At 43.3% G+C, this 27,177-nt stretch overlaps 1 protein-coding gene across 1 annotated transcript in view; it reads left to right on the forward strand.

Annotated features, from left to right (window-relative positions):
* ADGRB3 (adhesion G protein-coupled receptor B3) overlaps positions 1-27,177 on the forward strand; it is a 654,643-nt gene that overhangs the window by 573,662 nt on the left and 53,804 nt on the right. Inside the window, exons 20-21 of the mRNA XM_054979153.1 lie at positions 25,351-25,501; positions 26,443-26,512. Coding sequence (XP_054835128.1) covers positions 25,351-25,501; positions 26,443-26,512 — 221 coding nt within the window. The remainder of the gene's footprint in view (positions 1-25,350; positions 25,502-26,442; positions 26,513-27,177) is intronic.

Below are 27,177 nucleotides of genomic sequence, written 5' to 3' on the forward strand. Positions count from 1 at the left end.
TTGTTAACTTTATACTAAGTACAATACAGAAAGAAGTATTACAATGCAAATAAAATAAAATTGTTTTTCTAAACAAAAAGGAACATGTGCCAGAACCAGGAAGAGAGAAAGCAGATTTACACAAGATGGCTTCTTAATAATGTTGACCTACTGGCTGTGCCCCAAAGAACCATATGAATACTTCCATGCAACGAGTGTGTCCATTGTGCCAATGGGTATATGGAATTAGTTATGTAGCGCTTTGGATCATGACCAGAAGAGCAACATTATTTTGTTTTATAAGCAATTAAAGAAAACAAATTATGGTTTTCTTTTATTTATTTTCAATTATGCCAGAGAGAAAAGTATCGGCATCCTTTGGCTTTTCTTCTTTAGGATGTGGGTGGGTGGGGGGGATCCTTTAGTACTCACGGTATTGGTATACACAAAAACTATTTTATAGAGCCAACTGAGTCTGTCTGGCTTCCTGAGGCGACATTATTGGTTTGTGAAGCCAGTTTTGATCTAAATTTAAAGATAGGTGACATTTTGAACAGACTAGTGATGCTCTGTGTGGTTTTACAGTTTCCATTTTAGTAGGTTTAGATTCCTGCTGGGGCTTTCTGCATCAGTTGCCTTGACTACTACAGAAACCAAAATAACATCAAGGATCAGCAGAGGCATTTTGACAGTGTGCTAGTCTGCCTCTGTCACAGTATTCTTAGCCTGTTTTCATTTTAAGAGGTCCCAAACCCCTCCTGGCTGCTGTGCTAGTGTGTGGACTATTATGTAGTAACAACAATAGTAGGCAAAACAAAACACTAAGAAAAAAAAAATATATATACACTATTTCCTGGCAAGGCACCTCCTGGCATGTTCTGCTTGTGTCAAAAAGGGAGCTTGGCTTGTATGAATACAATGGTGGTACCCCACTGACTCACCTTAGGCCTTCCCCATAAGGTCATAAATCCAAAAGTCGTTGTACACAAATGCATAATCAGGCCACTTCATCCAAGTACACTCATTGCATGTAGCTCTTATACCACATTATTCTGATTTTAAAGACTTAGGGCCAAACTAGATGTGATGGCATCCACAGGACTGACCCACGGCCACTGCCACCATTTTAAAGGGATTTTAAAATGCCCACAATGCAACAGGCTAAAGTGATCTTGCCCCCCTTCCACTTGTTCAGGTGCCAAAAGGGGAAACAAGAGTGCCTTAGCCTGCCACCCTGCAGGCCTGATCAGGATAAAATGGCAGCAGCGTCTGCAGGTCAGATCCATGGATGCTGTCACTTCTGGTTTGTTACTCAATGCCCTCTTCAGACATGTAGCATGGGTAGAATGAAGACACATGGAGGGGAGACCAAGTAGCAAACTCCATCCACACATGTTCATTGGGCATGTGAACATACATGGAGTTGCTATATATTAAGCCAGACCATGGGTTCACTTCGCTCAGGATTCTCCACACTGACTGTCAGTGCCTTTCCAGGGTCTCAGATCATTCCCAAAACTTGGTACCTGAGCTCACTTAACTGGAGATGGAACCTTGGAACTTCTGGATCCAGAATAAGTGCTCTGCATGGGGCCACTGCCTCCCTGGAATGTACATGGAGAGACCGTGTACATGTATCTATGATCAGAAACCATGATTCCCAATCATGCAGAAAGAGTACATGCATATTTGCTGTATGTATGTACACTCCAGGGAACCCACATTGATAAAAGTAGAGCTTATACCTGCAATCCTATCCCTTTCCTCTGCATGATACCTGGAAAGGATTTGTGGTTGATGGAATAATTTTCCCATAACTGCTGGGTTCCTAGGGTCCATATGGTAAGCCACAATCTGTTTGCTTCCTTCCTTTATTGATGGCAGAACTGAAATGGATTGCTAATTCTGATATGGCTGAGACAAATGTGACTCCCACTTCTCCCAGGTGAGCCCAATGGTGGCTCATGCATGATTTGCCAGCAGACTACCACCTTCCACCACTCAGCACTACTTTACAGGAGAAAGGAGAAATGCTGTTACCAGAGAGGAGATGGTGGCACAAGGGCTGGGATGCTAATTCATCGCTGTGCCGGTGCTTAGGTTATCCTGGAGAGATCAGCCTCTAAGATTTTCCCCAGACTCCCTTGTGGTCGGTAACTACTCATACGGGCATATCACCACCATCTGCTTAATCGCTGGCAATGCTGGATCCTCTGTTCTACAGAAGAGTGCTCGCAGCATGTTATTAATGACAGACACCCCTTGCTTTTAAAAAATGGAAAGCAAATTCCATGTAGCTTCTGTTTTCTCATCTGTATCCATCTCTGGCAAATCACATTGGGGCCTGCTGTGTCTCATTTTCTAATTTTCACGTAGTGATTGACATACAGCAGTGATATATAATGGAGTACAATGCAAGGTTTTGTCTTTGCCAGAATACATTCAGGCTTTTAGTGGCTAGCAAGTCTGCTACAAATCTGCTCAAGCCTTGAATTTTCTTAATTAAAGGTTTCATCTTCAGTATCCAAGTGATTTGTGAGTCAGAATGAGAAGATTCATAAGGCTATACAGAAATGCTTCTGCCAATGCGGGTTACCAAGATCAATTGATTAACTGGGCAGAGTGTCATCAGCATAAAAGTCTGGGAAGAGGGGGAAAAAATCAATTCATGCTTCATGATATCGGCCAACAATAATACAGTACACGAAGGGTGAAAACAATCATGCAGCCAGCCAAGTCAATGCAACATAAAATAGGAAAGAACCCCAATTCAGGATCTGTGATTAGCAGCTAAGAATAGCGAGGTTAATTATGGAGGGAAAGGAGAGGCTGACAAAATCTCAGCCTCATCCAGATGTTGCTGCAGCCCGTCTTCTAAAATAATTAGTAGCAAGGACTTACCATAAAGCTGTCATGGTGTTAACACCTTGAAGGACTGAAAACAATTTATCTCCTGGAAATGATATGCTTGCCATGCGTCAGGAAGGGAATGTTAATGAGAGAAGGAGTCAGGGGTTGAAAGGGAGGAGAAAGAACAGCATATTTAAAGAGCAGAGGATTTAAAATCAATGGCTAGAGGCATACCGAAACCAAATGAGTAATTTATTAGGCAACGCTAAATTTAGCCCCTGAAAATTTAGACCTCATTTGAACACGTGTCTCGGGCCTAAATTAGGATGTCAGTAAACTATGCATCTTGATGCAACTGTTGAACAACACATAAAGCAAACCACCAAGAATTGTGCTGACCCCTGTGGCCCAGACTTTACTTTAAATGGACTTTTTCACAAAGCTCCTTGAGGCAAATTAAACTGCTATTATGGCTTCTCTCTAAGTTATAGAATTGTTGATTAATAGAAGAAAAATATTGAAGGTTGAAGGAGCAATTGGCCAGTTCAGAGGGTGAAATTGGTCCTTCCTGAAGGGGGCTGTAGTCTAAATAATAAACAGGCAGCCAAATCAAGCATGATTTAAAATTCTAAATTAGAAGCCACATCTTTTTAAGTATTTTCTCCTCTTTGGGTAAATTGTCAACCACAGGATGGATGTGCATGCACATGCATACATACACACAAATGCACATATATATACATTTCTGGCAATGGTTACATGCACTTTTTGAGGGTCATAAATCATTTCATCCTATCAAGTACAAATCTATTATACATGAAATGCGTCGGTAAGAGGCCACATCTCTGCAATGAAGCAGAAAGATGGGAAGGGAAAGAGGAAAAAGAGCTGTTCCTTTGCTCTTCGTTTCCATATGTGAACATTTATCTGTAATTCAGATGTAAAAGTTGGTTAGAGCCCTAATAGGGTTGCCACTTGCCTGATGTGGGCAGGAGACCTCCCACAGCTGCTGCCCACCACCACTCAACTGGGCAGCAGGAGAAAAGTGGTAGGTAAAATTGGAAATGTGATCAGCTTACCTAGCATAATAACGTCATCTCCAGCACAACCCAAAAGTAACGTTATGTCAGGTGATGCTCTAGCATTCACACAAAACTTTATGGTTAAACCATTGAGTTTTGAGAGAATGCTAGAGCATCACCCTCAGCATGATGACATCACTTCCAGCTAAGGCCAGAAGTGGTCTCATCGCTCTAAGGATGCTGATCACATCCAATGTAAGTCCCAGCTTCCCTCATCTCCTGCTAGGTCCTAAATCAATTAAAGGAGACTTTTGTATAGTTGAATGCTTACTTATGTCCTGTCTGCACTGGCAGTTTTCACACAACCAACTGTTGTATTTGTACAAAGGAGTACTGTCCATATTTCATCTCATGTTCTCTTTCTGTTTATGCTACACAACCTGCTTTCCTCAAATAAATACCATCTATCTCATTTAAGAAGTTCAAGGATTTGTCAGGATTGATATGGAGCAAAAGGCTTGCACTATCTTATATGACCAAATGCCCCGCCTCTACTCTTATCACGATAAGGGTTTTTTGCACCATAGCACCTTTTTACACAATGCCTTGCTCATTTTTCATCTACTAGCAGAAACTATTTAACATCTAAATGATTCTTTTTCAAAACTCCTTTTCAGTACATTGCATAATATTTAGTAGTGTATGGTTGAAAAAAAGGATGCATTTTAAAAAGTCAAAATTCAGGGCTGTATATATGGGTCTTGTGCTATTGTTGATCTCTAGCAGTCATTTGCAATAACACTGGATTGTCCATGCTGGAAGATCCACTTGTAAATTATTGCAATAACATACTGATATTGCAATATCCAACAATATAGGTACAGCTTCAGTGTTTAGTTGGGGGGAAAGACCCAAGCATACCATTTTAAACGCAGGAATCTCATGCGTACAGAAAATGTGCAAAAATTATTTCTGGGACAGCAATGAACAATAGTAAAATAAAATGTCATCAGTGTGTTGGCACTTGGCAGGGATGTAATTTTTGTTGAGTAGTCTTTTCAGACCTTCATTGCCTTTCCCTCAGTAGAACAATGCCTGAGCAGCAGCCTTTAGGGCCCCTTTAGCAGACATTTTCACTTCCTAGAGAACCATTAACACCTTATTAGCACATCATTGGAAAGACTCCCTGGCTTCATTCAGAGAGTGTTTTAGAGTTAAGTGAAGGGCATGGTGTGGTTATTTGTACAGCAGTTAGCAGGTGGACTTTTAAAAGAAATTAACTCTTCTATTAAAAAAAAATCTGTGTAATGGAACAGTAATTCTGGCAGATACCATAACATGATGAAACAGAAATGAACATACTTAGGCAGTTAGGGATCTCTGCCTATTTTCGGGGGGTATGTAGTTTTTCTCCCAAAGCAATAAATAAGCTAATAGAGTGGATTCACACACCCTCTTGGTGTTTCTGGCACACAGACACAAGAAAATGGGTAATTTTTACATTTGGTGGTAGCCCATCATGCCTCATCAAATGGTGTTCCGGAGGGTACCCTACCTTTAGGGAACTTTGGGGGCCATGGGGATTGTAGCTGGCAGGGAGGAATGGGGGAAACCCCTTGTATCAGTTGCAATTCTGGTTCCAATGCAAGGTAGATGAGGGGGTCTAAGCAGGACCGGTGCATCCATGGAGGCACTGGAGGGGGTGTCAGGGGTGGGGGTGCGCTGCAGAACTGGCGGTGGTAGTGCTGGCAGCTAAGCAGGAGGGCTGAGAAGCTGCCCACATGCCACCCCAGTCACCTACTGTGCCTGGCCTGCAGCTGCTGCACCCGGCTGGGAGTATGTGCTGGCGGTGGCAGTGCAGGGCAGTCTGAGTGGGCAGCCTCCCAGCCCTCCCGCTCAGTTGCCCCATACTGCCACCGCCTGTACACAGCTGTGGCTGGGGTGGTGTGGGAGGGCTGGGAGGCTACCTGCGCACTATCCTAGCTGCCTGCCACGCCAATGGGGACGCCTCGCAGCACATGCTGCGTGATGATGTCACACACAGTGACCACGTTAGTTGATTTTATTTTGATCTGTTTTATTGTATTTTGTAAGCCACCCTGAATGCCCTTTGGGGAGAACAGAGGAATACAAGAGTTCCTTCCCTTTTTAAAAACGTGTAATTATTGAAGGGTATTGGCAGCTGGTGATAACATAGCTTTCCTCAGACTAGAGAAAACAGAGAAAACCAAGTACAGAAAACAAGATCTGTGATGGGTACAGAGTTGGAACATGCTGAAGACTGCAATGATTGCTGATACTGAATAATTTCTTTAAAGTTTCTATGTGTTTCCCCATTGGTCAGATAAACAGAGTGTCCTACAATGGACATTTCCTGGCAAAACAATCCTATTTTTTCTTTTATTCAGATGATTCTGACAGCACTGTAAAATAGCTAGTTTAAATCAATACCCTATTTTAATCCTATACTGTGGCAGTCTGCCATGCAATAAAACTGGATTGCTGCTGCTTCATCTTATTTTAATCACTAATAGTGAAAAATGGAATTGCTGCTGATTTCTCCTTTCCAGTCATCAGTTTGATTACCAGAGAAATACCCCCAGATTGAAAAAATTTCTGTTTCTGATTATGATCAAATATAAAGTTTGATTTGATACCCTAATGTGAAATGAAAGTATGTGTTGACATGCCAGTTAAAGGACTACTAATACTCACAAAAGTATATAATATAAAGACTGTTGAGGGCGGTGATGTTTTGATTAACCACATATTTATCTGTAATTGTACCTTATATATATCCACATATAACTAGAGATGGGCATGAACAGCAATATGAACAAAAAAAGCCACGAACAGCCCAATCTGCTGTTCGCAAACAAGCTGTTCGTGAGGCCCCCTTCTAAATGAACAGGTGGTTGTTGCAAGCCTCATTCGTTGCTGTTCGTTGCTGTTCGTCAAGACAGACAGTATGGCACCTGCAATCAATTCCCTTGGCAACTTAGGCAGATATTGTCTGAACTCTGTCTGAACTCCTGCTGTTGCCCTGGAAACCCCAATCTAAGTGTGGGGCTCCAAATTTGTTACAACAAGGGAGCAAAGAGCAGGGGGAGGGGGGCTCTCATCTTTGACTTTGCAGACAGTGGAGAAACAGTTGCTGTTGACATTTTGAGAGAGACAGTGCATTGGAGCTTGAATTTTGTTTGTGTGTGGTGGGATAGGGATCTACCCTTTCAAGTTCCAGGGCTGCTACCAGGCTGTGAACCAAACTATTATTTATTATTGGTACCTTTCCTGCTGCCTGTTCAAGTAAGGTTTCTGGGAGTGGTGCGGTAGGGATCTACTCCTTCAAGTTCCAGGGCTGCTGCCAGGCTCTGAGCCAAGCTATTATTTATTATTGGTACCTTTCCTGGTGCCTGTTCAAGTAAGGTTTCTGGGAGTGGTGCAGTAGGGATCTTGACTTGGATGATGGCTGGAGGAGAGCCTGCTGGCCCCCATGAACAGCCAACCACGAACATGTTCGTGAACAGGGCCATGTTCGTGGTTGTTCATGAGTCCCTGTTTGTGGATGGCAATGAACAACAAACATCATGTTTGGAGTTTTTTTCTGTTCATGCCCATCTCTACACATAACACAACAAGGCCAGTTCTACTATTCAAGATTTATCACAAAACTCTTCAGGAATAACCCATAGTCTATAATTTATAAAGATTTAGAATTTATTTTTGCTTACCCTCCCTTATTTTCTTCCTTTTTAAAAATTACCTGAAGTGAATCTGAAAAAAACACTAAAGAGATAAACCACATGCTCACAAATAAGATCCTGGGTAGCCAGGTTGCCACTAACCAGTTGTATAACCCTGAACATCCAATGTCTCTTGCAGATGTTAACTGTGCCCATGTATTGTTCTTCTAGTGTACATTGTGGAGGTTTTTCTTGGCCCTTGGGCTAAAACAGAATTGCCTACCCATGATCTCATTCCTCAGTTATTAGGTTTTCACTTCTCCTAGACTAGTTTTTCTGAAGGTGACCTATGAAAATACTTTGATTTTAATTCTAAATTGTTTAGATGAATACCACGGGGATGTCAATACGGTCTTCTCTTTTCCCTGTGAGTATAACAGGTTGCTATGCCTTTATTATATTTATCAAATTAGTATATAGTGTATGTCAGATATGCCAATGTCAGCCATCTATAGTCCTATTATTTAATTATGAAACTTCATTATAAAATTGCCAGTAGCTCTGTCAAGGGCAGTTTTCTTTATTCAAGACTGTGTGTGCAGCACATTCTGTATTATACATTCAAAAGAGGGTGGGGGAGTCTTGGGCTCTTGAAAATAGTCTAAAACTGCTGCAGGGAGAAAGGTTTGCCTGTTGAGAAATGAATCCTCCCCACCATCCCCACCGCCACCCCCACTCTAGCTCGGAACTATAAATGTGTAGGAACAAGCTTCTACAGGCAGATGGCTAGCTAGCTAGAAACCTGCATGCACAAACATGTGCTTCTTGTTCAGTTCCCTGGTTTACACACATGTCACCGTCTTTGAAAGCCAAAATCCTACTGATCAGTTGCCATGCAGCCTTGGCTATTCTGCCTATGTGCTGTTGGATGGAAGGCTCTGTGTATATGGCCTCATTTAATTCAGTGGTTATACTCTTTGGTTAATTTTAGTTTGATTTTTTCGATTGAAAGATCTGTATATTTGCTGCCCGTGGCAGAAAAAAAATCAAAGAATTTCAGTAAAGATTCTGTTCCTTTCCAAGCACCACCCAATAGCGGCAGAGAGTGTCATCAAGTTATAGCAAACCCCACAATCCCTGGAGGGGTTTTCAAGGCAAGAGACTAACAGAGATGATTTGCCTTTGTCTGCCTCTGCAATCCTGGTTTTTAGTTGAGGTCTCCCATCCAATTACTGACCAAGAATGACCCGGCATAGCTTCTGAGATCTGATGAGAACAGGCTTGCCTGGGCAATCCGAGTCAGGGTGCACCATCCAGATGTGCATCTTAAGACACTGTTTATACTGTTAAGTCACTGTTATACTGTTTATACTGCCTCTTTGTTTTCAGATTGGGCACCATATTACAATGTCAGTGGCTTCCTCTCAGATCTGAGCAGGGTTTCCAGGACAAGCCTGGAAACTGGTGGGAGGCTTGGGGTAGGGTCATGGTAGTAGAGTTGGCATCAAGATTGTAATGATGTCACTTCCAGGAAAAAGCTCTAGTAATTAAGCTGTAGAATTCACGGCAGGTAGAGATAGTGATGAACACAAGTATAGAAAGCTTTAAAAGTGGGTTAGAAAGATTCATAGAGGAGAAGCCCATCCACTAGATACCAGGGCTAGTAGGCAGCATTTGGAGAGCCTCAGCCTCTATGCCCAGTTTGTTTGGTCCTCCACAACAATTGGATGGCCACTGTGTTAAACAGTATGCTTGATTAGATGGACTACTGGTCTGATTCAGCAAGCTCTACTTATGTTTTTTATGTTGCTGGGAGGGCCCATTGGTGCAAGCTTCAGAGGCAGCTGGAGTGACACAGGCATGGATCATAAAACTTCAATGGCAATACATCACTTCTGGGGAAAACAAAGAAGTGACATCATGCTGTTCCAGGAATCACTGGAAACTCTATGGTAAAACGTAGAGCTGAATTATATTATTTCTATATTTTTTCCAAAAGTGACATAACACCATCACACCAATGGCTATTTCAAAAAAAAAAATTTCTGATGATTGATGGCGCAGCAACAGGCAGTGGGGAATCTCTAGTGGAAGAGATGCTGTTTAATCTTGATGTTTTTTAGTTTAGTGTCAGCAAAGTTTTGGGCCAGAAAAGTTTAAGGTGAAAGGCCCTATTGCTTTACTAGAAAGGGGTATGTATCTTTGACTCTACAGTTAAGCAAGCCAGTAGAAAATCAATTGTGATACAGCAAGCTTTCCTGTGTCCTGGTGCAGCAATGCAAGCTGGCATAGCAGCCAGAGAGGTGGGACAGAAAGAGAAAATGCTATATTCTCTCATTTGGCAGCTCTTGGGGTTCCATTTTATGATCAATAGATACACTTGATCTCTCCTATACATTGTTTCCAGTCACTGAGAAAAGTGTTATTGTATATAAGCTTATACCACAGAATTTCATTCCATTTATATTCTTTCTAGCTGACGAGGTTATTGGTTAACCAATCCATCATCTATAAATTCTTCTCTTAACTTGTTGCCTGATGTCATCAATACCTTCCCCCTTCCACCACTTTTCAACCTAAAAGTTTTATGCATGCCTTGATCTTTCTCCCTTTATTCATTTTCTTACCTATCTTTTTTCAGTGTAACCAGTAACCTTCTGTGTCATAGTGCATCAAATGATCTGTGCTATACTGCATGAATCCTCCCTGGAAATATACAGCCTAGAGATCAATCAGGGCAGCTATTTTCACTGGAATTGTTCTTTATAAACAGGCATTCTACAAACACAGAACGCACACAGTACTTTAACTCTTTTCTTAGGGCTGAGAGCATACACTATTTTGTTCAGGGATCAGTAATGGCTCCAGAGAAAAATATTGGTCGGGGATCAAGTAAAAATAGGATAGATATATTACATGGCTATCAATACAATTTACCTCCAAGAAATTATTCCAGCTCCATTTGGGAGAAAGAAGGGGTATACATAAATTAAATAAATAAAGAATAAATGAAATATTTTAGAATAACATTTTAATTTATATTTATCTAGTTGTATGCTAAAAAAATTTTATTCTGCCTAGGCAGTAGTAGGAAGCATCGATCTAAGTTCTAGAAGAATTGTGCAGATGGGGTAAAAATACCTGTCAAATGCCAGAAATTAACTGGAATTCTATTATGGGTACTTTGAGACAAAGTAAAACAACCCTGTCTCATATAAATAAGCCAACCTATAGGATAGGATAAAGTTCTGTGACACATAAATCAACTGTGGATCTTCATCCATTAATTTTAAGGGAGTGGGTCAGGAAGAAAGAAAGATGTTAGAGTTCATATAGTATAAGATCCCTGGGCATCAGGATCGCCAACTCTGCATTCAGAAATTCCTGGACATTTTGGGGTGCAGACTAGGAATGGTGGGGTTTAGGGAGGGAATGTCCTCAGTAGGGTATAATGTCCAGGGGCAGCGCCAGGGTTTCTGGTGCCCGAGGCTGCCCCTACGCATGCACATAGAGTGCATATGTGCGCACCCCTGACTGCATGATGACGTCACTGTGTGTGATGTCATCACACAGCAAGCCAGCCCCATTGACCGGTGGGCGGCTGGGATGGTGCACGGAGGCAGCCCGCACTCCAAGTCGGGTGCGGCAGGTGGCTGGGGAGGTGCACATGCACCTTCCCAGCCCTCCTGCTCCATTCTTCCGCATGCCGCCCTGAACACCTGCCATACCTGGCCTGCGGGCTGCTGCACCCAGCCAGGGGCGTGTGTTGGCAGTGACGGCAGTGCGGGGCGGGAGGGCTGGCAGGCTGCAGCAGCTGTGGGCCAGGCACAGCAGACGGCCAGGGCGGTGCGCGAGCAGCTTCCCATCCCTCCCGCTCAGCCGCCAGCGCTGCCACTGCCAGCTCCGCAGCGTGTGCCCCTGCCCCTGGCGCCCTCTCTGACACCCCCTTCGGCGCCTTAGCACTCAAGACGGGGGGCAGACCTGCCTCAGCAGATGCAGCGGCCTTGATAATGTCATACAGTCCACCTTACAAAGCAGCCATTTTATTCAAGGGAACTAAGCTCAGTAGTCTGGAGAACCACTGTAATTTTGGAAGATCTTCAGCCCCCTTCTGGAGGTTGGAAACCATTCTTCCTAGCCCATGTGAATGCAGCAGCTGACAAAGTGGCACACGTTAGGTTTCCAAGAGGTCTCCCATCTAAAGAAAGACAAGACTTCAAAAATGCCTTTGGTACCTAATGAGTTCCCACAAATATAACTTTCAGTATTTATATGCTATGCAAGGATCAAGAGTCCTCATAGTTTTTCCTCAGTGAATAAGTTACTTCACTTTTAAACCAAGATGACCTTTATAGGACACAACCCTTACAACATCTCACATTAAACATTTATTACTAATTTGAAAACAGGGAAAATCAAGGGGAAAGCCCCCACATACAGCATGATAATTATGCCCTTGCAATAATATATGATGTTCTAAACATGGAAATGGCTCCAAAAGGAACTCTTATGCCCCTCACACACACAATAACTTGAATGCTGAAAATTAATTTTGAAACCAGCACATGCCAAGATGAACAAGAGATATTTCCTTGCTGTGAAAACAGTTGCAACACTGCTCGTATGTCACATAATAGCGTGGCTTATTTCAAAAACGGTTAGTTGTGAAACCATGATTTGGCTCACAGGAAAGTGCTCAATCCTACTTTGCCTTGACAAAATCTAATTCCAGCATTCTAAAAGGCATTGAGAGTGACTGTTGTGAAGGGGGAAAGGTAATTCCTCCTACTGTGCTACACAAGCAACTGGCTGGGCCAAAATTGGCCATCAGGGAGGGTCTCCCACAAAATGAGCTAAAAGCTTCCCAGTTTTAAAGCAACAGCTACATTTTTTCCTGTCTTGTTTTTGCTTTTCTCTGTTAGCTGAAGCCCAGAAGAGGCACCATATACAATGCTCTTGCCAAACTGTATGTATGTGTGTGCAGTCCTTTACTTCTGAGGAGTACTTTGATAAATTTTGATCCCTTCTCACTGAGATAAAATTTGAGGCATTTCCTAATTTTTCCCTTCTGAGTTTTTGTCCCACAAGTCTTGGTGTTAAATGTTAATTAAATGCTCTCACTGTTGGCTAGTTCTTCTCTCAGCTCACCAAGTCAGAACTTGCTCTTGAATTCTAAATGTGTTTGGGACAGGCAGGTGCAGTTATTCTGCAATGTGGCAAAGGTACTGCGAGAGTCTCAAAAATACCGCCCCCCCCCCATTTTCCCCAGCCCTACTACTGAAAACAGATTCCAGGGCTAAATATTGGTGAAGACTTTGTGCTAGGGTTGCCAAGTCCCTCAACTCCCCCCCACCACCAGGAGATCTGGGGCCCTGCTCATACCTTGAACTGCTCCTTTTCACACATGTGCACAGCGTGCATGCTCCTGGCTTGCGCGATGATGTCGCTTCTAGGAAGTGATGTTATCGTGCGGGTCATGGGCTGCCCTGGGAGCATTTTCACATACATGTGCACAGTGTGCATGCACCTGGCTTGCACGATGATGTCACTTCTAGGAAGTGATGTCATCGCGCGGGTCTTGGGCTGCCCTAGGAGCATTTCCATATACATGTGCACAGTGTGCATGCACCTGGCGTGCACGATGATGTCACTTCTAGGAAGTGATGTCATTGTGCAGGTCATGGGCTGCCCTGGGAGCACTCCCATGCTCACCAGGGGACTTAATTGGGCCTGATGTGGGCTGACTCAGGCCAAATCAGGCCGCTTCAGGAGTGCTCCCATGTCCCACAGTGGCCAGATTTGGGCCAAATCAGGTCGAATTCAGCCTGAACTGGGCTGTTGTGGTGCACAGAAGTGTGCCACACCACCCAGGGGCATGTCTTGGGAGGTGCATTCTCCCCCCCCCCCCACACACACACACCGGCCAGGTAAGCACAGGGCTTTGTGCAAAACACATGAACGGGAAGCAGTAGAAGAAAGGAGACCTTGCCTGTGGCAACAAGGAAGGGAAGAATTGTGGCGAATAAGTTTCTTTGTGGGAACTTCAAAATGGGGGGAAGGTAATAAGTGAATTTTAGAAGGAAATGTTATGTATGGGTTTCCTGGTGGCACTTCGTTGGTGAGATCAGGGCTTTCTTGTTTGTAGGGCTTTAATCTTGTGGAATTTATGCCATCATACTGTTAACCCTGAATCTTAATTCCAAGGTAAACTAGAACATTTTAAAGAGAAAAAAATGCCATCTTGAAGGATTTTTCTATCTACATTTTTTAAAGAAAAAAGAACAGTTGAATGCTTAAGGTTTGCCTTATTTTATTAGGGGGTTCCATTGCATTTCTTTTAAAATCAGCTTCATATTTGTAAAAGAGAATTAATTGATCAGGCACATCACAGGTTGTAATACTCTCAAAATGGTAACAGTTTTCAAACTCTTCTAGCTTTGGCTTTTTAGAGGGCTTCTGAGAGTCCAAATAACTTTTATGTGCCCAATGTGCTGGTGGAACAAGTAAATCAGATGTCCTGTAGTTATAAGCAGGTGTTTGGCCTGCGTGAAAATTCAGAAACTGTAAAAATTTAATATGTCCAAATCCCAAGAGAAATGAAGAGAGTTGTGAAGTTTCTGTGTGGTTGGATTTAATCTCTTGGTGTTCTCATCAAAATAAATGAGTTTTTCAAAGATTTCTCAAAATTCATCCCCAACAAGAAGAAAAGCTTTTAGAATGAGTTGTTTTTTATTTCCCCATTTTTAAAATCTATATACCTGAGTGGTGATGTAGTGATCTCTCTGTCTCTCTCATTCTGACTGCATCTCCCAGAAGCATAAAGAACAGGATAATTTGCAACCTGACACAGGCATCTGTCTTCAAAGGCAAATTGTTTATTAAAGACAGGAGAAGAAGGTTATTCAGATATTCATGCAAGTTAAACATTGAAAGCTCAATTAAGTCATACAGAGAAAGAGATGCGTTGGAGGCTGGAGAAGTATTTCTAGTGACAGTGGTTGAACACTCTGTCCATGGTGGTGACTGCAGGATAGGAGAGCACAAAAAAAAACCCACTTCACTGACAGACTGTCTTAAATGCCTTTAACAAAAACTCAGTGAGCATTCATTTTCTCCTTTCAAGTCAAGAAAAATGTCATGCTGTATCAGAATAATGCTAGATATAGCCCACTATGCTTAATTGTAAAATAGCCAAGCTGATGCTTTGGAGGAATGAAAGATCTGGCAGCCAAAATGTGCTCCAGACATATAAGTGCTAAACCAGAAATGAGGGGATTTCTGTATTCTTGTTACCAACAGAAGGAGGGAAGCACAGGTGTAATAAATTTTTCCAGATTAGGGTGTGGAAATGGTCTTGTGCGCTACATGGCCTCTTGCTGCTGTTGAAACATGCCATTCTGAAGAAATTCATATACAGAATACTATAGCTGAGGTTTACTAGAAAGGCTGCCTCTAAGTTTAGAAGTTTAGAATCAGTATAGCATAGTGTAGTGGTTAGAATGTTGGGCTAGGAATTGGAAGACCTGATTCAACCCACCCCCTTCCCATGCACACATTGGGTTCAGCCTGCCCCCTCCCCGTGCACATAATGCCATGAAGTCCATGGACATGGGGTCGTTGTCTCACAGGCTGACCTACTTCACATGCTTGCTGTGAGTAGTGGAGTAGCGGACACCACCCTAAGCTCCTTGGAAGAAATTTGGGATTAAACTGTAACATGAAACTTAGTTTCTAACCATGGGGAACATCCAAAGGACAGAAATACAATCCACTAAATGTTACTCCTGCATAAATTACATAGAAAGCAATATTGGCTATTAATAGGGTTCCCAGTTGCCTTATTAATCTCCCACAGGTTTGCCCTGTTGCCCACCGATTGCTGGCAATCATCAGGAGGTTGCAAAGCGATTGCCCACCACCAACAGGCAATCCGGGAAAGCATGCATCAAGCTCTCTCCTAGCAGGGTGTGACAACATCACTTCCTGAAGCAACATCATTGCACTGGCTGCAGACATGCTTCCATGCTTTGTTGTTGCCAATTTTGGCCCCAAACTGGCTGAATTGGCCTCATTCCAAGCATGGGAGCATGCCTGTAGCTGGTGTGATGACATCACTTCCCAGAAGTGGAAAGTGGGTTTCCCTGACAAGCAGCTGAGTGGGGGATTTAAATGTCCCTCTTCCTGCGCTGGGCAGCAGCAGGGAGAGGGAAATTTAAACCCCAGCAGGCTGCAATCAGCCCTTGTCAGGGTTTTCCCTGACAAGCAGCTGAGTTGGGGGTGAAGTGCCCCTGGGCTTAGATTAGAGTTACCAGGGCAACAGGAGTTCAGACAGAGTTCAGAAAAATGGTTGTTGTGGGTTTTCCGGACTGTATTGCCATGGTCTTGGCCCGGAAAACCCACAACAACCATCGTTCTCCGGCCGTGAAAGCCTTCGACAATCCATAGAGTTCAGAAAGTTGGTGCCTACTGTTGCCAATGGAATTGATTGAAAGGCGCCAGACTGTCTGGCTTGACGAACGGCTGATGAACACCATGAACAGGGCTTGGAACGAACACATGTTCGTCGGGAATGGGGCCTCACGAACAGCTTGCTCGTGAACATCTGATTGGGCTGTTCGTGGCTTTTGTTCGCATTGCTGTTCATGCCCACCTCTAGTTAGAATACTTATCATATGCAGCCTTCATGAGAGAGGTCATTATATTCCCCAGCTGCAGAATGCTAAGTCACCATTTTCCTAAAAAACATCCATTTCCTTACAAAAATCCATTTTCCTAAAAAAAAAAAGAAGAAGAAGAAGAGGAACAAGAAGAAGAAGAAGCTTTAATCAGGCCCATATTTTGGGGGAGGGGGTAGCTCACACTCCATGCTTACTCATAGGTACCATTTTTTCTTAAGGGGGCATTTCTTCCGTTATAAATGTAATATATATTTCAATATTTATCCTTTAATAGGGGCCATAGTTCAGAGGTAAAGCATTTATAAGAAGTTCCACAGTTGAGTCCCTGGCATCCACAAAAAAGGACCAAGTGATGTGATCAGTAGGTGATGTGAAAGACCTTTTCCTAAGACACAAGAGAGCCATTGCCAGCCAGAGTAGACAGCATTGTGTTCTTCTGTAGCTATATTGGAGAGGTGTGTGTACAGGCATATCATTTTTACGTTTAACATGAACAGTGTGCTTTTAATCATTCCGAAGCAGGTTTCCTTGCTGATCTTTCAGAGAGAGGATCCCTATTGGCAAGAGCTCCCTTGCCACAAACGGTACTGCAAAGCATGCTTAAGCTTTGTAAAATGACTGATTGGAGGGAAATTATAACTGTTTGGAATGAATCACTAATGCAGATGGCCCAGGCATCATCGTCACATTTTTTTCCTGTACTTCACCTATATTTCTGGGACCCAGTTGCAATCCCATACCAAAATACATTTTGCGTGGCACGTAAACCCAGTAAGAACAGTACAAAAATACAAGAAGCCTTGCCTCCAGGCATATAATCTTGCCTGAACATAAGTTGTCAGATCCGATCTTGTGTTTGTCTGCTTCATGGTTCCATGCTGGCTATTATTGCAAAGGTAATAGAAGCACTGGCGCATCAAGCCACACCAGCATGGCTGTTCTGCGGGCAACACCAATGATGGGATTGTGTTCCCCCCTCCTTTCTTCTCATAGTTTGTCAGTGTAGTGATTCATCAGGGTTTACTGGGGATCGGGCATGACTAAGAGGTTTTAAAATTTATTTGGCAGGTGTCTACAAATGATATTGAGATGGTGGTTGGTGGTACATCTTTAAATTAATACCAGTTCCTGGAAGAACAATCGTAACTCAGAATCTTTACCTCTTGACTTATGTTAACAATAGAATGAAAGGATGCCTCTAAATGACATTTAACAAGGGTGTGTAGGTGAAGGTTTTTTTAAATTAGTAACATTGAAGTTTGGAGGGGATGATATGAAGCAATTGTGTTGTGTACTAATTATCAGCAGAATATTTTTTCCCTTTCAGTACTGATACAAAAGCAAGTACGTTTATTTCAAATGTACTGGTAAAGGATAAAATGGTGCACATTTAGTTATACATTTTTAAATACTATTTTTTAAAAAAAAATATCTGGGGTTTCATGTATAAAATAAAAGTTCTTCAGAAGCAGCTGCACCCTAGCTTTGATCTAAATATTGCTGTTCATCATCAAATGAGGGCTAGCGTAGAAGCTGCACACATCAAATATACCGAATATGGGTGTGTGCCTTCCCCTCACCCTAGATTCAAGTTTTTTTGGATCCAGAGGTTTGGGAAAGTGATAGTAGTCTGATTTTTAAGATGACAGACCTAACTCAAAATAGTGGCTAAAAACAACCCCCTCCATTGTTTCTAAGGACAATCTCTCTGAAACTAATGACAACAGTACCTATAAACAAAATAAAGCAAAATGAATGAAAACTGAAGACTTTGAGAGTGCCACATAAGTGCAGTAAGTGCAGATGTTTAAGTACAGGCGATATTGAAAACCATAAGAAAATTACCACCACAAATTTTGAACGTCTGTGAGACCAATGAAGTGTGAATCTTTTCTTTTTATACTTCAGTCGAAGTATAATTTTCACACAGAGCTTCTGTCAGTCCCCTGACTCTCATAACCATAAGAGCTCAAGTATATTTCAACGGCTGGGCTTTTTCTTCTTTGATTGACTTTCAAATAATCTTTTTCTGTGGTCAAGCTTTCAGATCGCAGTACTTCACCCAATCATTTTAAAAAAAACATTAAAGGTTAATTTAATGAGATTTTAGAGCTCTTAGATATAAGCATTAACACAGTAATAAAGGAAAATTTGGTTCCATGGCTTTCTACCATTCTTACTTCTAAAGATCATTAAGGTAGATGTAGCCCTTTTGCAATCTCTCTCTTTCATTCTTGTATGTTTATTCCTAAGAGTTAAAATAATCCTCTTTGTAAGATTAGTTCACTGTTTATTCCCGTCCTAGTTCTTGTCCTTGCCAAGATTTTGGAGGTATACATTTAGGGCCTAACCATTTAATCACCAAAGTTCATAAGAATTTGGTCACTGATTTCAGAAAGATTGTAATCCAATCTTTGGATTACAATGGTTTCAGTCAAAAGAATTATACACTTAGTTCTGCTCACACAGCTTTTTTACCCACCTGCTCTCTTCCCACTATAGCTCCTGGCTTGGTTAAGCACACACACTACACATAGTCTAACAGTTGGGGTCAAAGGACTCTCTGGAACAGCAAGTCCTTTTGAAGGGGGGGGGGCAACTGGGAAAATTAGTTCAAATTAGCAAAAAGCCCTTCTCCACCTAACTGCCCGTGGAAGCGCCTTCAGCTTTTGCAAGGAGCTCTTTGGATCTGAGTAATAAGGTCCATTCACAAAGGAAGTGATTTGAAGATTGTGGCAGGCTCTGGCTGCAAATCAATGCTTTGGGTGGGGTATAAAATTGTTGTGCCATGATGCTACATCCATGTCACAGGCAGGTATACCTATTTCTGCACTCAGGATCAGGGAGTCAGGGAATCAAAAAGTGTTTGATGATTAATTTAGATAATTTGAGATCTCACAAAATGAACCATTTGAGAAATGAGCTTGTCTGTTTCTGTAAATGTACTGTTCTGCACACATAAGCATTCAGTCATGGTCCTTCTCTACAGGAGGATATGCTACCTGCACATTGAGACAGGGTGTGGGGGAGAAGGAAGGAAAAAAGACTCTTAGGCTAAGGGCATTTTCCTGGGAGTAGGCCTAAGCACCACTGAAAAACATAGATTTGACTCTGAGAAAACCTTCTGAGCATTGCTCCCTAAATACCTTTGAACAAACATATAAAGGTACTTTTCACATTCGGACTTTAAAGCATTTCTGTACCTGTTCTGCACCCCATGTTTGCAGGAGTTTCACACTTGCAAGCTAGTCATGGGACTAAGGGCCAAGCTACAAGTGACAAATGATACTTGAACGGCAAGTGAACAGACTCACGTGTACTCCTCTCTGTTCACTTGCGCTCCACTACGTGATCAAGTGGAGCGCAAGTGAACAGGGAGGAATGCACATGAATCTGTTCACTTGCCGTTCAAGTGTCATTCATCACTTGTAGCTTGACTCTCAGTGCTGCTCTTTGTCCACGTTATCCCTGATTTTTCCCCCTGTGAACATACCGTGATTTTATTTTTAAGCTGCTGCCAACTCACGGCTGGCCTGATTAATGACAGTGTGAACACTTTTGCTTCTCCCCCCTCTCCTTTTCCCCTGGGAGCTGATTGGTCTGTGTAGAATTAACCACTCCCACCCAACTCAGCTCTCATTTTCCACCATTTTTTTTCAGTGAAGCGACCCAAGGGTCATAAGGCTACTTCTCCGTTGGCTTCCTTCCTCTTGGGTATGCACCATTTGAGAAATGAGCTTGTCACTGTAAATGTGTTGCTCTGCATATTCTCTCCTTTTTTGTTTCCAAAGCCAGCACAGAATAAGCAGGGAATAAGCAGTAAGGTGAGGTTAGGAATTGTTCCTGGCTATAAAAAAAAGGAGAGTAAGTGCATTGGCAGGAGCAGAACTCTTTGTTGAGTTTCTAAGTAAGATCCTCCAACCTGCCTGGGGATGCGGGGGCAGGTGTTTGGGGCCCCCTTGGATGCTGCCCCACCTCCCTGTGCCTCACGGAGGGGCTCAGCCATGACTGAGTGGGCACCACTCTGCAGCCCTCCTGGGCAAGCAAAGTGGGGGTTGTCTCAATGCCGTATCTGCGAAGCAGGCGAATGCTCAGCCCGGATGAGCTGCAGCTCAACCAGCACAGCTGAGCAAGGCTGGGTACTTGCCTGCTCTGCAGCCCTCCTTGGTGAGCTGAGCAGGGATTGGCCCAATGCCACATGGCTCAGCTGGGCCAGGTGCTCTCCTGCTCTCCAGCCCTCCCAGGCAAGCAGAGCAGAGGTTGTCCCGATGCTGTTCCTGCAAAACAGGCAAGCACCAGGCCCAGCTAAGCTGTGGCTTGGCCAGCATCTCACCTAAGTGCTGGGTGCTTGCCTGCTCTGCAGCTCTCCCAGGAGAGCAGAGCAGGGATTGGCTTGATGCCACGCGGCACTTTCCTGCTCTTTTGTCCTCCCGGGTGAGCTGAGCGGGAGTTGTCCTGACACCATGGCTGTGAAACAAGTGAGTGCCCACCCCAGCTGAGCTGCAGGTCGACCATCATCTCAGCTGAGCCGGGGTTGGGTGCTCGTCTGCTCCACAGCTGTTCCGGACGAGTGGAGCGGGGTTTGGCCTGATGCTGCGCAGCTCAGCTGGGCCAGGTGCTTTTCTGCTCTGCAGCCCTCCCTCCCGAGTGGAGCAGGGGTTGGCCCAGCACTGCAGTTGTGAGCAGGCAAGTGCCCAGCCCAGCTGATCTGTGGCTCAGCCCACATCTCACCTGAGCTGAGGCTGGATGCATGTCTGCTCCACACACACACACACCAGCCGTGCAGAGCAGGGGGCTGGTTAGGCGTGGCACACCTTCCCCCACAGCCCTCCTGGGCTGAGCGGAGGAATGGAAGTGCACCTGCCTGTCCCCCCCCCCCGACCAGGTGGGGTGTGGGGGATGACACTATGGTGGGGAGCCATGGCCCAGCTGGGGCAAGCATGCACCTGTCCTATGCCCCCCCATGGACAAAGTGAGAGGCTGACATGTTGTTGTGGGGGGAGCATGAGCTGTGGCCAGGATTGCTGGCCTGCCAAGCCCCCATTACTACACATACTCAAAGTTTTTTTTTAAAAAAAGGTGACTTGCACTGCAAACTGAATGGAGGCTGCCAAGTGGGTCTGAAAGGAATCACAAGATACCAAATCAAAACTGCTATGGACAGTATGAAAAGAGGAGGTGCAAAGCCAAAGCCATTGCGATTGCGATTGCCACAACTGCTCAGAAATAGCGCTTTAAACCATAAGTGCAAAAGGGGCCAGAGTGTCCTCTAAATTACCAGTATTATTTTAATGCTAGAGTGCTACTGTGCCATTCCATATTATATTATGGACTCCATACTGAATGCAAAATGGGGTAATGATGGATCATAATTTACTTCTGCAGGGAAGTCAAGCTGGCTTATGTGAGCCACAGTGTCAAGTTTAATTAAGCGATACAATGACAAAAGAGAGGCTTCAGTGGATGGGTTCAAAGAACCTCTTGAATAGCAGGCAATTGTCATGCATAGGAAAAATAACCAAAATAACGGCAGAGGTTTTTGTGTTGTTGTGGTGTGTGTGTTTGTTAAGAGAGACTGAGAGAGTGTTTCCTTCACATTTCTTTTAACTGTATAGAAAACTATGTAAAGCAAAGAGCTGGATAATATTAACAAACCAGCTTTTTCCTATCCGATTCCAGCTGATTTTGCAGTTCTTCATCAGTCTCAATCAGAGGAAAGGGGAGGGCCAGTGGCTGTAATTCGGGAGGGCCAGTGGCTGTAATTCTCCAAGAGTATTTTTTTTTCTTTTAAGATTCCTGATATAAGAAGTAGCTGACTTTGTATGTACCTTGTACTGGAACAGATTAGATACCTTATTAGTATCCTGGTAGGCCCCCAGCTGTCCAGTGAATTCACTGGTTGAATAGGTGAAGGTGCTGTTGACAAGTCCCGTAGACTAATTGTTCTAGAAGTTTTCAGCACCCATAACAAATCTGCCTTGTTGGGTTTTGTGTAGGACTTCATGATCTTTTGGGCAATTTTGGGACCAACTCACATTGCTTTGGGTCCGATATGCGGGGAAAGCTGTATGTTGGATCTTCAGTTCCCCATTGAATAGGTTTCTAGTGAGACCGTTGCTGTGCTGTCAGGTTATTGTGTTAACTTTGCCTTCCCACCTCACACGCAGGTAGGATTGCCAGGTCCCCTGGAGCCCAAACTGGGGGTTTGCCAGGTTCCTTTACTCCCCTGGTGGGAGATTGGGAGCCTGGCACTCACCTTGCTGCTCCGGGGGTTTTCTTTTCCAAGCGCGCGTGTAGCACATACGTGTGCTCCAGGCTTGCACGATGATGGCACTTCCGGAAGTGATATCATGGTGCAGGGGTTAAAGGCTAGCCAGGAGTGCTCCCACACTCACCAAGGGCCGGATCGGGCCCTGCGAGGCATAATTCTCCCCCAAATGGGCCCGCTGTGGGTGCAGGGGCACATGGCACACTCCCCCGGGGTGTGCCCCCTACTAGCCAAGTCAGTAGAATGGGGGGCAGAAGGGTGGGAGCAGGGGATCCCCCACCCCTGGTGGGGGAATGGTAACTCTACCCACAGGCAAGGATGGTGGACCCACTAACTCTGTCTCCAAAGCCTTATGGTTTATTGTTGTCGGGAATGGAGTCTCACTTGTGGCTCTTTCAAGTCCGCAGTGGGAATTCAGAATACTGCACTGCCTGAGATTGTAGGCATAGCCACTTCCTGGTGCCCTCTCTCCTCATGTTGTAAAACATCTTTCTGGCATAAAGGGGATCTTCCCGGTTTGAAGTGAATTGGGAAATGAACAGAGTGAGGTTTGTAGAAGATGCAAAGTGAATTGCAGAAAGAGCCTATGAAGTGGCATGAATGGCAATGAAGAAGACCTTTTTTCTGCCACCTTTATGTCATCTGAATCTTGTCCCAGTGGAGATTTTTCATAACTGCAAAGGAGTGCTAATGTCTAGAGTTGCCCAAAGAGTTGAGGAATATCATGATCTGCTGTGATGCTTCTGTGAGATGAAATCTCTCAGATCCATTCTGACTTGGAGTCTAATTTGGCTGTTGTTCTCAGATGTAGGTGCTGGTTGGAAAGACAGGAGCCTTTGAGGGGTTGACCTACCTAGTCTGGCTGAGGTACAGTTGACCCTGTCCTTTCAAATGAAGAGCCTGAGTTAGCTTCTAGATCTTGCCTCGGTTTTTGAGAAATCAGTTGGTTTTATTGCCTGGAGTGTTTTCTCTCTTACATCTAATTCAAAAACTCTGACCCATTCTTAGTTTTGTTGATCGAGCTACATTGATCCAGATTTCGGTAACCTCCAAACTGGACTACTATAATGTATGTTACGTGGGGATTCCCTTGAAGGTCACTCAGAAACTTACGCAAACTAGCTGGCTGCCTTATGGCTGGAGTAGAGTAATACATCAGTTTTACAACAGTTGCACTGTGGAATAGGCTTCCTTGAGAGTAGTGGGCTCTTCTTTGAGGTTTTTAAGCAGAGGCTGGATGATCATCAGTCAATAATGCTGATTCTATGACTCAACATGAACTTAAGCAGATTGGGATCGGGAGAGAAGGAAGGGATGAGCTAGTGCTCGCCTCCTTGGGGCCAGGAAGGCATTTCCCTCCCAAGGATCCTTGAGGGTTTTTTCCTTCCACTGGGCATTGAGCAGGGGTCACTGGGGGAGTGGGAGAGGCGGCTGTGAACTTCCTGCATTGTGCAGGGGGCTCAGACTAGATGACCCTGGGTGCCCTTCAAGATCTGATTTTATGACCTGATCACACATATTTCAAACATCAGCTCTCTTCATGTAGGCCCTCTCACCCATTTATATTAGCCCAACACCTTCTGTTGTAAGTACCCTTCTCTCAGGAGATGCATTTGATATCCAGATCAATGACCTTCTCTATGGCAACAGCCATCAGTTTAAAACTGCTTGCCAGTGAAGAAGAGTAGGGTCCCTTCACTAGCAACATTCCAGAAGCTGTGCAAGGCCATCTTATTACAAATGTTTGGAAATTCAAGTTATTGATATCAATTGCTGCTGAATTTCAAAGTTTGCTGTTGTTGGGTTTATGGTTGCTTAAGATCTTCTCCTAGTTCCATGACTTTTGTTACTGAAGGGATGATGATTATATATTTGGGAGATGGGTTATACTTATTATTTTGATGTGGTTGTTTCTGTTTATTGCTTTTATATTATAAAACACAGATGTATTTTTACTGCTTTGACCACAGTGTGTAACAGAAGCAGGACATACAATTTTAGAAAATAAAAGGTCCTTCCCGTAGAGTTCACATTTGCACTTTGAATTAGCCTGCATGAGAAGGAAAAAAGTATACAACTGCAATTACAGTATTCTGCCCTGAAGCTGAAATACGCTGTAGCTATTGTGCCATATACATTGCAGAGTGTTGTAGTCAAAATTAAGACAAGAAACACCATGTTGCTCTGTTTTCTACTTAAATTAAATATTTGGAAGGCTGAAAAGCAGAAGCAGTCCACCATACCTTCTCTCACCTCCAAAAGGCTACAAAGCAATCTCTGGACAAAGAGCTGGTGGGGAAAGTAAAGAGTGGATCTATCACATTGTCCATTTTGGTGGCTGACCTCCACCTATTTTAAATATGTATGTGAAGTTCCTCCTCTTAGAATGCTTCCCTCACATCAAAACTTCCCTGAATATGGGCTGGAGGAACCTTTGTGGCCTGCTTGAATTAATGACATAAGAACGTATTCAACATTAATGGGTTTGTTGTTTGCTTAATAAGGTGATGCAGTCTCTTTCCTGAACATTTTAATCAGCTCGTAGATAAAGATCGATATAGGAACCCCCTAATTACTTTTTCCAGGGATTGGAAAACAAGTTTTTCTTTCCTTTTATTAGCAGACCTCTGGCATTTTCAGTGTACCCAGAGGTGGGTACATGTCCACTGGTTCTCACCAATGGAGGCAGTTTTCATGTTAAGGTGTCCACTCAGATTGGGATATGGTTCCATTTTAGTAGCACCCCTATAAGTATATTTAGCAAACTGTTTTATTGTTTGTAGTCTTTGTAGTCTTGTTGGAACTGAACTATTCTTTGTTGATTTGATTTCATCTGAGTTTTCAACACTTCCATTCTTTCTCTTCTGCAGGGCATCTGTACTACGACCACTGCGTTTTTACATTTCTTCTTTTTAGCTTCATTTTGTTGGGTTTTGACGGAAGCGTGGCAGTCATACATGGCTGTTACTGGAAAAATTAGGACACGGCTAATAAGAAAACGCTTCTTATGCCTTGGATGGGGTGAGTGCCTATGATTCAGTTACGATTTTTTTTCAGCTTAATGTTTTATGTGCAGGTAACATTAAGAACAGTGGTGCTTGTTTCAATAATCCTGACAGGTAATAGGTAGCACAAGTTCTAAACTGAATGTTGCTGCTAGGAGATTTTCTGTAGAATTACAAGAAAGAATATAATTTCATTCTATTGATTTGCTTCAAGATATGGCTAATGATAAATGCTCCATTGATTATAAGACTTTATCACTCTGTAACTTATACCCTTTAGCAGATTTTCTGTAAAGACAATAATACAAAAACAAAAGATTTTTTTTAAAAAAAATCTGAGTCAAAATCCATCATGTCTTCACTGTATTCTATGTCAAATGCACTGGTCACTTAGCAACATCAAAATGATGTATGGTGGGCTCGAAGCACAGCTATTGACAAAGTCTTGGTAGAAAAAAGCCGCTTGAGTTGCTCTAGTAAAAAGACTCTTTCTATATGAAATTGATCTTTATAGGTATATGTAATAAGCTGCAGCTTTTCATGTTCAAACAACAGAAACAGTATTCATTGTGGGTCACATAAATAATAATTATTGCAGCAAATTCTAGAAAACCAGCTGTTGCTGGAGGGAGCACAAACTGCTTTGTACTCCACTTGAAGCCAGCTAGGTGACCTTGGGTCAGTCACAGCTCTTCCAGAGCTCTCTCAGCCCCAGCCACCTCAAAGGGTGATAGTGGTGGAGATAATAATATATGTTGTAAACTGCTCTGAGTAGATGTTAAGTTGTCCTGAATGGCGGTATATAAATCAAATGTTGTTGTTATTGTTAATTTGTGGCACACCTCAGAAACATAACACATTTATTATGTCATGACCTTCTGTAGGAAACAGCCTACTTTCATCAGGAAATACAACCTACTATCCCCAGGGAAATAATTACTGGGGTTTCTCTTACAGGTTTACCAGCATTGGTGGTGGCAATATCGATAGGGTTTACCAAGACAAAAGGATATGGAACTAGTAACTAGTAAGTCACTCTGTGATAATAAACATTGTTTTCACTGACAGATCTTCCATCCCCGTTAATAACACTGTGCCTGCATTTGAGTAATGGTCCCATTGTGGCCTGTGCACTATATGGAAGCTGCTTCGATATTGTAGACACCTTGAGATCCAAGAAAGGATGAATAGAGACAGAGCTGATAGAGCTAGATAGGACAGAACATATATATGGGCCAGTTCTCACAGTACAAATTCCCCAGGGCTACCGTTAGGACTTTGTATCACACGTGCACTGGCAGTGCACTTCCCAGATGCACACAGACCAAATTCAGGTCCGGACTGCAGCACACATGAAGAAGGAGTTTCAGTCCCCCCACCTGTGCTGTTTTGCTAACCAGAAACAGCCCTGAGGAGCTGCTGCCATGGGAACTTGTTGTGACCACCATTACACATAGGTTTCCCAGTTGGATAAATAGCAGCTTGCTGGGGCTGTTTCAAGTTGGGAGTTGGGAGAGGGTTGAACTGAAGCCATTTCTCCAAAATGGGCCCATGCGTACCTGGAAAGCATGGAACTCCCAGTGCATTTGTGATCCAAAGTCCTCATGACAGACACCAAGGATATTATTGTAATGTGTAAATCAGCTCCATAAAACCATTGGAGGTTGGGTGTTGAGGGGGAAAGAAACAGCA

This window comes from Eublepharis macularius, chromosome 1 (genome assembly GCF_028583425.1).
Source record: "Eublepharis macularius isolate TG4126 chromosome 1, MPM_Emac_v1.0, whole genome shotgun sequence".
NCBI lineage: Eukaryota > Metazoa > Chordata > Lepidosauria > Squamata > Eublepharidae > Eublepharis > Eublepharis macularius.